The sequence below is a fragment of the Corvus moneduloides genome, chromosome 5, assembly GCF_009650955.1.
Source record: "Corvus moneduloides isolate bCorMon1 chromosome 5, bCorMon1.pri, whole genome shotgun sequence".
Lineage (NCBI taxonomy): Eukaryota > Metazoa > Chordata > Aves > Passeriformes > Corvidae > Corvus > Corvus moneduloides.
The window spans coordinates 8,365,006-8,377,121 of record NC_045480.1 but is presented as its reverse complement, the minus strand read 5'-3'; the positions used below and the strand labels follow the sequence as shown (position 1 = coordinate 8,377,121).

At 52.2% G+C, this 12,116-nt stretch overlaps 1 protein-coding gene across 1 annotated transcript in view; it reads right to left on the bottom strand.

Moving 5' to 3' along the window:
* Positions 1-8,914, bottom strand: part of NAT8L (N-acetyltransferase 8 like) — a 33,197-nt gene extending 24,283 nt beyond the window's left edge. Inside the window, exons 1-2 of the mRNA XM_032109280.1 lie at positions 8,319-8,914; positions 6,915-7,079 (exon numbers count right to left, since the gene is read on the bottom strand). Coding sequence (XP_031965171.1) covers positions 6,915-7,079; positions 8,319-8,652 — 499 coding nt within the window. The 5' untranslated portion in view covers positions 8,653-8,914. The remainder of the gene's footprint in view (positions 1-6,914; positions 7,080-8,318) is intronic.
* Between the last annotated feature and the right edge of the window lie 3,202 nt (positions 8,915-12,116).

The following is a 12,116-nucleotide window of genomic DNA, read 5'->3' as shown; positions in this document are numbered from 1 at the left end:
CTTCTTTGTTTATTCACTAAGACAGTCCTGAGAAATTGCATACAACCATGCCAGAAAACATCTAACATTGAAGAAAACGTTAAAGAAATTACCTCAAAGCTAGAAAAAACCCCAGAACACCTGACATCCCTGCCTCCTTCATGTTCCTAAGTCCCATTGTGGCTTGTTTGCTGGTCTTGAGAAGTTAACTGTGCCTAAAAAACTACTGCTGTTCAATTTACACAACTGGTTACCTCTTGAACTGAAGATTAATGACCAGCACTGGCATGTACTGAGGATTTTAAACACCTGCAGGTTGAGCTTAGGTTCAGTAGCATCATAGCCATCCAGTCCTGGCTACAACTCCAATATCGCTGCATTAACTGATGGTCATGTTCACAAGGGACTTACTACTTTTAGAGAGAATTCTTGAACACATGGGGGGGGGGGAAAAAAAAGGTCATGTTACTCTGCAAAATTTACTATAAAATCTATTTTCATCTAATTCTGACATGGGACTGTGCCAAACTCGTGGATCTAAAGGGAGAGCTATTTCTATCTTATGGATACACACATTGAGTAATGGGTTTGTTGCATATGTTCCTGCTCCTGTGATAAATAAATAGGAAGGGGGGCAGGCTGCAGCAGCTTGCCCACAAACATGTTTATTCCACTGGCTGTGGATGACACAGCCCTGAATCCACAGACTACTCCCCTCATCAGGCAACTCCAGTTTTCCTACACTGGCCCTTGGCTGACAGCTTACGTCTCTACTCCGTACTGCCTGAGCCCCTCCAAGAGGGCAGAAAAAAAATAATAAGGATTTTGTGGGCTAGAAAGACTCTATGGGCCCTCCAGAGGGTTGAGCAAAGCTAGCCCACGTGGCTCAGCACTGCAAGGGACCCAAGCTGTGTCACCTCCCGATCTACCCAAGCTCTTATCAGCAGGGCTGCAGCATTGGGCTGGGGCTTCTGCACCGCGCTTGCTGCTGGGACCAGGAGAGCCCTTGGTCAGCTCTGGGAATACGGGGTGGGCGTAGGAGCTGGTGCCAGCAGAGCTTTGCCTTGCTCCACACCTGCAGGATGGGGCTGTCTCCAGATGGAGAAGCCAAAGCTCCAGCACAGTGAAATGAGGCAGCCACGAGTGATGGAGTGGCCGTGTCAGATGAGGTGGGTTTTGGGAGGCAACCCACCTCTAAAGACATTTTAGATTATTCAAATGAAACCAAAATATTTCAGCCCATTCATAATGCTGGACAAAGCACGTCCCTAACACTCAGAAACAAGAGGTGCTCTCTGCATTGGAGATGAGAGATGCCAAACCAGGCAGTTCCATGCTGCTAAACTGTAGAAACCCAAAAGCAACAGTAGGAATTGCTGAGCTGAAGAATCCCTGACTGTCCCACTTGTAGGAGGTCAGCTTTGGAAATACTTTCTGACAAAATATTTCCCACTATAAAGCGTATGACAAGCCTGTAATCCTAATCTTGCAGGATCTCTCTGCTATGGAGGTTGCATCCCTGGAAGCACACTCATGGAATTGCAGAGAGATGCCAGCGGTGATATGCTCACAGGACAGACCCTCCTCTGCCTGAGGAGACCTAAATTCAGTTCCCAGCAGTGATAGGAAGCAGAGCTGGGAAACACCCAGGTGGAGATAAATACACAGCCTCCCCCATGGGTTTCCCAGCCCCACACAGAACTCCTTACCACTCTACACAGCAGTGTGGGAAAGGCAAGCATGAAAATCCCAATACAGGACAGACAGCTCAGGGGTTTGGCAGATACATGAGGTCAGGGCACTGCAAAAGCCAGCAAGAAATGCTGAAGGTATGGATGCTTCAGATTCCAGCTGCCTCTTGGGCACCAGGAGTGGCGCAGGGCTGTCCAAAAACACATTCCTCCACTGGGAAGCAGCAGCCCTGAGCCCTCTCCTGCATCAGGTAACTAAGCCCTTTCTTTGCAAAGCAAGAGCTGCTCTATTCTTTCCAAACAATGTTATCATTTGGCAGCTTCACTCCTGCTTATCTAGCAGCTTGAGCATTATCCAGAATGTGGAAGAACTGGGCTCTGTGGCCGCCCCTCTGCCTGGGGGCTCAGTGGGGAGAAATACCCCCCCATGTCCTCTCCCTGTGTCTTTGGAAGGGTTTAGGCATGGCAGAGAAACCACAGCTCCAGGGCCGAGGATCTCCTCCCAAGGTAGACCCTGTATTTTCCCTGCACCCCAAAAGTCACTGGTGCTCACCTCAGAGCCTCCCCAAGGCTCAGCACTTATGGAGCTGAGGTAGCAGGAGCCACATGATCCATACCAGATGTTCACCTTTCAAACATCATGCCAGAGCGATCAAACCCACTGCCAACAGGCCTGATGCAAGACACAAATACTTGCTTGTTACCCAAACACTTCACTGCAGGCATGAGAACTCACTGCAGGCACGAGACACCTCAAAAGGTAGAGGCAGCAAACAGGGTCTCACATCCTCACAATCCAACTCTGGACCCACCTCAGTTGATGTCCTTCTGGCACAAGGACATGATCCCAGAACCTCTGCCAAGAAGGGCAGGACATCCCTCCTTTGAGCTCGGCTGAGGAATGTGCCACCCAAGAGCAGCAGAAATTGGACCCTAATGAGCCATCCCCCCACAGTCCGTCTTCCTTAGGGCCCTGTCCCGCAGGGAGGTTGTGATATCCGCGCAGGCTCTTCATGCGCACCCTCATGTACAGGGGACAGTGGGCAGCAGGACAGGGAGGCTCTGCTCACTCCTGGATGGGCACAGGAGAGCAAAGCACCTGTCCCCTTCCTAGCATGAGGCAAGCAGAGGCACCCGTCCGCCCACAGAGTGGGAGCCGGAGCTGTGCAGCCACTGCCGAAAGCTGCCCCAGCCCTCAGCGCGGCATGGTGAGTGTGACCCAACACCTCCTCCAGCAGCACTCCAGCTTCAGCTGCTGCATCACGCCAGGCAGGTGCCCTCGACACCCCACCAGGTCCTGCGGCCTCAGCTGTGCAGGCTGCCTATCTCTGCTGTCTGTCCATCTTCCCCAGCAGCACTGGGCACTGTGATGCAGCCACCAAGCTTGTCACCAGTCCCCAAACTCCTGACAAAGGCCAGCTGCTGCCACCACCAGGTCTTTGCACCGGCAGGACAGATATGCACACCCCTCAGCAAACCCTACCAGGACAGCCAGCAGCAGGAGGTAACTCTTTAAACAACCACAGAAAGACATAGAAATTCATCAGCCAAAGCCCCAGCTCCACTCGCTTTGGGGAGCAGCAGTTTTGCATCGGACACAAGGAGTCTTGGTTTCCGTAAGCTCTCCAGCAGAGACCTCAGCCTCACAAGCATCTCTCTAACACACCAATCACTGCAAAAAGACATATAACACAACCAACTGGGACACTGTAAAATTGATTAGTCATCAAAATCATCAGACCATAAAAGAAGCTCCAGCTGTGCTCATCTTTTTTGTGTGGATAAATGCAAGAGGCAGGGCTCTATTTAAAATTAATTCTTTTTTTTTTTTGGTTGGTTTTGGTTGGGGTTTTTTTTGTTTACTAGAGCCTGTTACTCTGGTTGACAATTAAGCCCATTATCCAATTCCTTTCTTTTTCACCACCCCAGTAGTCTTTTTTCATAGCCTTTGAAGAAGGAAAAAAAAAAGCAAAGTAAATTCCAGTAAGTGCTATTTTAAAATGAAAAATGCAAGTTTATAAAGAGCTCAGGAAGGTGTTTGAACCATTCAACCTTCTGTTTTAAGACTCCAGCACAGACTCAACACAAACAATTCCTTTCACATTGAAAGCAATTTCAAGTCACACCGCTGTGTACAAGCTCCAAGTTAAGCAGTGGCCCAAACGTTCTGCCAGACCCTTGGCATAAATGTAGGAGGGCAAGAGAAAACAAAGATTTAAATTTTGGCTAGTGTACTTCTGCAAAATCACTGTCAGCACGTATTTTTCAGTTTGTACCAAACCCAGCAGAGGAAAATTCAAACAATAACTAACTTGGAGGCGAGAGGTTCAAAAAAACTGCACAAGAAAAACCGTAATATGGTGTAACTCATGGAATTGTTCACCACTAATCATTAACCTCGGTGCTTATGGTATCCCATTGCAAAATGGGTCCTTTTGGCTTGGTTATAAAACTGACCCACATGTTTTTTGGATGTTTTCACAATACCACGAAGAATGATCAATTTTAATAGTTAAAATATCCTCTCACTGTAGATGCCTGCCTAACCGGAGGCTATTTGCTGCAGATGCTCTCTACAATAGTACTCCAGCCCCAGGCACCATGGAGAGCCGGCTGCAAACAACAGGTTCTTGTGCTTGGGTAGCTTGGATTCCAAGGGGAAAAAACATCAGCAAATCTGCAACCAACATCTTTATCCCAGACCTTACGACCGTGTCTCAGTTCTACCTTTGCATTCATCACCCTGAGAAACAGGAATTCATAACCCCACCACCAAAATGCTCCCTTCCTCTTTTTCCTATGTTGCAAAAAAAATATTCAAGGAGGAAAATATTGGTTCTCTGAAGAAGGAGCAGGAAGTTTCCTGGTCATACTCCCAGGCCAAGCTGCGGTTGTATCAGGTTGGGTTTAACTTGCCTAGCCAAGCTCTCGCCATCTCCAGCCTTTCTGAGACCCCATCCCCACAGCCCATTTCTCTTGCTGAGACCAGTTCTTAACATCTCACTGAGAAAGCTCTCACAAATATCTCATCTGCAATACAACGAGCCCTTCTCATTCCCACTGCAATCATTTCTGCCTGGGTGCTAATTTGTAAACTAGGCAAATAAAAGACAAACTTGGGGCTTGAATTTGTTTTACTGCCATTGTTCTGTCCTTTGGGTGGGACAGGCAATGCCAGTGTGGCACATCACTGCCTTCCTCCGGATGCCTTCCGGCCAGCCAGCCTTCAAGGCGCACAAGACTCCAGGATTTTCTAGGATGACTGTATTTATACTGCTGTCCTGTAGGAAAAAATCCACCAACTCCACTTTTGGAGGAAACAGAAGCAAACCACTGGATTCATGCCTTGTGCACAGCTACACCAAATAGCACCACATGGATTCATTGCACACGGATGGCGCCGGTCCCAACGCGCAGACACCCTTCTCCTTACCCAGACCCCAAAGCCTCTTTGGTCTCTTTACCCTATTATGACTCCAGCCAACTTGCTAACACCACTATCATCAAGAACCTTTAACAAGAAACAACAATCCCATAAATCTGCTTTTTATGGCATGGCAGAAGCCTAATTACATGATTAAATTCTGTCAAAAATTAAAGCCCACACACTCGCTCTAAATTTGCAATTAGCCCTTTCAGGTACCAAATAAAAGCAATGTTAACATTTCAAAGACATGTTGGCAACACAGCTGAACCAGATTACATTACTGACCCTAAACAAATTGAGGGCATTACTTTGAGTCCCTTTCCTTTATTTTTTGTGTCTGCTAGTGTTATAAATACAAGCATTGTGATCCCTGCTCTAAATTGTGACCACACAAGTCCTCAGGATTAACAAGCGAAGCAGCTCAAACACCTATTAACTCCATATTACATGTTCTTATTCTACTGGAATCTTCTGCTATTTTCTCCAGCATAATACCTTGCTGGACCTCACTGCAGAGGTGCAGAAATTTTTCACTATGAACCCTTTTATTTCTGTCACACCACCTTTAATGAAGATTGAGCTTTTTATATACAAGTCACACATCACTTAATTTTTACAAAAACAAGCCCTGTAGATGAAACACACAAAGATACGCACTATGATGGGAAAGGAAATCTAAATTAAGCTAGTTAATGCTTCATAAGAGGAGCAACATTTTAGCAAAATGTGACACTGAATGTTAGAAGTGAGGGAAAGTTTGTGGCTAGGGTAGCTCCTAGCAGTTCTTTAGAAGTGCCCAGGGAAAAGTTTGTCACACCTGGGAAACAGGAATGATACAGCAAATGATACAGCAAAAACATGGTCACATGGAAAAACAACACAGGAGGTACCCAAGAAGAGAGCAGGTACCCCAAGAAGATGGAACTAAGGTGGGATGCTGGCATTGCCCTGCTCTTCCAGCTCACTAGCACTCTGCGACCACCAAAAGCAAACCCCAAACCCCAAGTGACTGCCCAGGCATCCCCCTACTCTTGTCCTCAATATGGATGCGTGCCTACAAAAAGAGAAATAGCACCTGACAGGTTCTAAAGAGACTTTTTTTTGATGACATAAGTTGTCTTTTACAGTTTAACAAGATAACATTATCATTAGATATTGTATTTTAAATTATATTCATATATGTAACAAATGGATGAACCCATATTAGGACAAGCTTATGTGGCAGCAGCCCTTTACATACCTGATCTGTGCCTCTTCCAAAACACCTGCATTAGGGAATGTTCTTGAATGACATGGGAAAATGGGCTCAACAGCTAAAACGGGCTCCTCTGAGCATTTGGGCTAAAAGGTCATTCATTCTTCTCCTGCTGTCAGAACTAATACCAAATGCACGGAGCAAAGAAAGACCGAGCTCGAGATGTAAGGGCTGGGGTGGACCCAGGCTGCAGCAAATAACCCACATCCTCCAGCCTCAGTGTCCCCAAGCACCCACACCCCAGTCCTCCGGGTGGCTGCGGGACCCAGCAGTGCTGTGCTCGAGAGGTGGACAGAGGCTGTCTGGGATGACTAGGCACTTGGGGGAGGGGGAGTAATTAAAAACAACCCAAAAAAACCCAAAACCAGCAAAAAAACCTTCAAACCAAACCAAATCCAGAGATGGCTTTGTGCCTGGTGTGGCTAAAGAGCTGCATTCTGGCGACTTTTGAGCTTGCTCAGTGCTGCTGACAGGAGGAAAAGGCGCCAGCAGCAGGGAGCAGCCATGTTCCCCAGCAGGCTGGGGGAAGGAAGGAAGGCTCCCTCAGGGAATTCGTACTCACCTGGCGGTTTCATGTAATATTGCTCAATATCGGACATGTCCGTGTGCAGCGCACAATCGAGATAGTGCAGGATAACTTTTCTACTGAAGTAGTACCTCATGCCCATCAGAAAGATGGGCAAACAGCAGGTCAGCAGGACGGACTTGGTCACAACAAAGCACATTACTATGGAGATAAGGAAGAGAAATAAACGACACCTGTCAGAAAAGAGAATTTAGTGTTGATTTCGGAATACAAAGTCATTATAAAAATAAATCAATAAAACAAGCACAATCAAAATATACATTTGCAGTACACACACAGTTCACGCTCTCGAGATTATCGTGTTAAGGGATGGCGTATCGCGACGAGATAACCCGGAGAAGTTTATGAGGTCCTGAAGGAGCCGGCGGGGAGGATGCCGCCACGCCACAGCAGGGCCCACCGAGCCCCTCCGGAGCGGGGCCGTGGGCACCCCGAGGGCCCCGTACACCCCAGGCCCCCTTCGCTGTCCCCGGTGAGGCCGGAACGCGGCCGGGCGGAGGAGCCGCGCTGCGGGCACCGCTCCGCAGCCATGTGTTCGCCACTGCGGCAGTGCTATTTCCATCAGCACCGACTCCCAGGGCAGCCACCCTGCCCGCTCCCATCCTGGGGGGCTTCTGCGGGTGCCCCTGAGCCGGCGGCTCTCTCCGGCACGGCCCAGAGCCACCGGCTGGGTCCCCCTGCTCCCCAACGCCTGCCGGGGGCCCCCCTCCAGCGCGGGGTCCCGTCCTCCCCGGTGTCTGGGACATGGGGTGCGACCCGCCTGCAGCCACCGAGGGCACGGGACCACCCCAAAGCCCTCTCGGGGCGGGAGGCGCGCATTATTAATTACCGGCACGGGGAGGGGACACCTTGCAAGGGCTATTTTTGGGCATTTAACTCAGGGAGGGGAGGTGACCCCGCCGCTCGGTGCTGCTGCAGGGGGTGCCCCCTCCCCACGCCGGGGGAGAAATGGGGGGCGCTCAGTGGCGGCCCCGGCTGTCTCCAGGCAACGCCGGCACGCCGTGCCCCCCCTCGCCGGGCTGCGCGGGGGCGGCCACTGCGCGGTGCGCTCCGCTCCCCTCCGCGCACCCCCAAGCCCTGCAACAACCAGAAGGACGACTCTACCCTCACCCCCGCGGCGACCTCCCCTTCGCGGCTCCCCGCCCTTAACACCCGCGCAGGGTCGTGCATCCCCCGGCGGCGCAAGGCTCCCCTCCCAGCCCGCCTGCCCCCGCCGCAGCGCTGCGGCTCCGCGGCCGCCCCGCACGATGCTGCGGCGCTCCCCCGGCCGCACCGCGCCCGCGGGCCCCCGGCGCCTCCCGCCGCTCCGACCATTTTGTGCAGACCCACAGCGGCGACTAAACCCGGCGCCCCCATCCCCAAAAGGGAGCGGATACTCACCCGCCAGCAGCCCGTAGAGCAGCTGAGTGAGGGGCTGCTGCTTCAGCCCCCTGAACGCCGTGTTGGGGATCCGCTCCATGATCCCCTCGTAAAAGATGCGGCGCACCACCTCCTGTTCAGAGGGGTGGAATTCGCGGATATAGACATTGTCGCGCCTGGGGTCTTCTTTTGGTGGGGTGAGGGGAGGTGGGGGTGAGGGAGGGGAACCCGCCAAAGAGGGCCACATCTGGGAGGAGGAAACAATGATCGTGTCTTTTTTGGATCCCGGGATTGATTCATGATCTTCCGCCACAATCTTGGTCTCACAAACCATCTTGGGAGACAGACAATGCATGCAAACCGGCCGCGGGGAGGGGGCGAGGAGAAAAACAGGAGGGGGGGGGGGGGTGTCAGAAAATTAACAAAAAATTAAAATGAAAAAAAAAAAAAAAAAAAGGAAAAAGGGGAGGGGGAAGGCGCGGGGCGCGGAGCCGGCACGGAGACCCGCGGGCAGCGGGACGCAGAGCAGAGCGGCCGGGCGGGACGGGAGGAAGGAGCCCCGCTGCATTTTGGAGAGGCATTTATAGGGCGGGGGGGGCCGCGGGTCCCCGGGGTCCTAGAGCCCCCCGCATTGGCTGCGCGGGGTCGCCATGTGATCGGGGGGGCGGGACACCTCCCCCTTGCCCCCCCCCCCCCCCCCCCAATCCCTGCACCGCCCCTTGCAAATTACTACGGCGCGGGGCTGCGCGGAGGGTCGGGGGCCGTGCGTCCCTGCCCGCATGCATCGGTGCACGCGGAGGGGGGTTATTAATTTATTTTTTGTGTATCTATTTATCTATTGCGAACACACGGTGCACTCAGCAGCCTTCTGGAATAGTCGCTGCGGGTGCGCGGCGCTGCGCGGGGCGCTGCGGGAGCGCGGAGCCGCGGGGAGGGAGGGGCGGCCGAGGGGCTCCGCACCGCGTCCCGGCGGGCTGCGGCGCGGATGCTCCGCCGTGAGTACCTCCCCGGCGCAGCCCTGGCGCAGAGCTCCGCGGAGCGCGCCCCAGCTCCGCCATCCTGCGCGGAACGCTCTGCGGGGGCGGAAGGGGCTGGGAGGTGCAGCCGCGCGGCCCCGGGCTCGTCCCAAACCCGAGTAAATCCCCCTCTCCATCCCTCAGCGCCCCCCGGACAGTAACTTTTCCTGCCGTGCCCACGCCACTGCGCGGCGCGGGGAGCGCGGCCGGCCCAGCCGCCTCCGCGCCCCTCCTCGGGGCGGTGAGAAGCGATGGAGGGGGAGGGGGGATGCGCAGGGAGGAGGACGGGCTCCTCCTCTTCGCAGGACCCGAAAAGCTTCGGCCTCTCCCGGTTGGAACCGGCCGGCATCTGCCGGAGGCATGCGCCGTGCGCGGCCGGTGCAGGGACGGGGCTGGGCGGGGGATGCTGGGCGGGGAGACGGGAGGCCCCGGACCCCCTCAGTCCTGTGAGGTGCTTCCCCCGAGAGCTTCGTCTGCGCTTCCCCCCGCCCGGTGACAGCCCCCGGCCGTAGCAGCTGTGCTTCTCCTCAAACTTCACCTGTGCATTCTCCTGGAACTTGCAGCCCCTGCGAGCCTCAGCCATGCCTTCACCTGCAAGGTGCACCAATACACCCCATGAAAGTTTCATCTGTGTCTCCTGCTCCGGTAAGGTGCACCTGTGCACCCCCCCGTGCACTCATCTCTCGTTAACATCCCTGTATCCCCCTGCCAAGTGCACATGTCCCTGTGAGGTGCGCCTGTGCACCCTCCCTACAAAGTTTTATCCTTGCGTATCCTGGGAGATGCGCTCCGCCGTCAGGGAGTGCAGCTGTGTCACTGGCACTCTGCGGGATTTGCCTTCCCGGACCTCACAGACTACCCTTTGGTCTTCAGGAAGATGCAGTTGACTGGATCTTTGCTTCAAGCTAAAGCTACATTTCACTGTGTGATTTCATAGTGGTTTCATTGCTTCACTTTTCTATTAAAAATAGTTCAGGAGTATGAGAGGAGGGAAGGGGGAAGGTTTAGATAAGGACTTGGAAGCCTTCCCACCCAGAGGAGTGGTGCCAGCACCCCACAGGCTTGCGGTGCATTGGGCATCCCTGGTGAGAAGCTGCTCCTCGGGTGGCTGTGGGACCTGCTCGTGGTCAGGCACTGCAGCGTTGTCAGGCTGCTCGAGCACCCGCAGAGTTCCCCTTTCTAATGAGCATCATCTGCAACTGCAGCCGGAGCAACCCCCAGCTCCCAAAACCTCTGACTGTCTGCACTGGAGATCAAAATACAGGATTATAAAAGGCATCGTGGCACAGTACAATAGTGGATGAGTTGGCCAAAAGAGCATCTCCTGTTCAAAAGTGGAGCCTCCCGTAGGAGGGAGATCACCCCAATGAGGAGAGGCAAGGCACATGGCACCCCTGCAGCCCCCCAACATCTCACCTCATCAAGGAAGGAGCAGTTGGACTCCTGCACTTGGGTAATACCTGGCAGCCCCAAATTCACCAACACAAAGAATCAGTGAATGGGGGAGAAAAATTGAAAAAATCAGGGCAGTGTTTGCCTTTGAATTCTGAAAGCTTTGGGCCAAACATAGGAGGTTGCTGTTTCAGAAATATAATTAAGATAATGCTTAGTTCCCACATGCCTGAGTTAAGCAGGCATTCATTTTTGTTTCATCCTTTCTAGTCAGCTGAATTCCTTATTTATGAAATTACTACAGTAATAAAAACAACTCATTCCTTAAAAAAATAAAAACAACCCACTGCAGTTATGTAACAGCCAAGGGAGCTCCCAGTTCCGGGCTATGGACCTGAGTGTTTGCAGATGAGTTATCTTTAGAAAAGCACTAAATACTTGCTTACTATTTATGCTGCCACATTTGAGCATCTTATGAGCAGTAATTAATATCTCCTGTTCCCCTGAGATAAGGGGGTATCATCCTTGGCCACAGCAAGGGAACTGAGGCACAGAGGGATGCAGTGATTTATGCACCATCATGCAGTGACTCAAAGAAGACACAAAGCACCGGACCAAATTTCCTGAGTCTTTCCTTGCTCTATGAGTGCCAAACTTTGCCTTTCCTATCGCAAAGCCAGGACTCAACTTTCTCTGTAAATGGGGGTGAAGGGGAGGTTCTGGGGGTGCTGCACAATGGGTAGGAGGGAAGCAGGAGCTGAAAGCTGTGACTGACCGAAGCAAATGTCAGTGAAAATTAAGGGCCTCTCTGAAATCAATTGCAAAAGCCAGTCAGGTTCACAGACGGCAGATTTGGGTCCCTGGAAGGAAAAGGATATTGTTAACAGCAACTTGCTGGCAAGGCAACTGCTGTGCCAGGAGCTTTTGGTCTTTAAGAGCACAGTTGTCATCCCAAGTCACTGAGGATTTTACTCTTGAGTTTACTTCTGCTCCTTCAGGACCTGAGGGTAAATCTCCCACATACCATGACCGACTGCTGAACCTTACGGATAGAACGAATTTAATTAAGATGGACAGTTTAAAGTTTGAGTGTCGTGCCAGTGCTCTCAGCAGCTCTCGCTGCTCAGTGTAAAACAGGAGACTGTACAGATGTTTGATACGTTGGTATGTTGGGGAAAAAAACCTGGGATAATGAAGGCAGTCTGTGTGACTCTGGGGGCTGAGGATGTTTGAGTATTTCAGTAAAAAACATGCTTTGCCTTCAGCAGGTCTGCTTTAGGCTGACTGCTTTGGATTAGCACATCAAACCAGTCAGCCTTGGAAATGCCATTATTTATCCTTCCCAAATCAGCAGCTCTCATCTTAGGTCAAGGGGAGTCACCCCCTCTCATAAGCCCTAGGAAGCACCCAG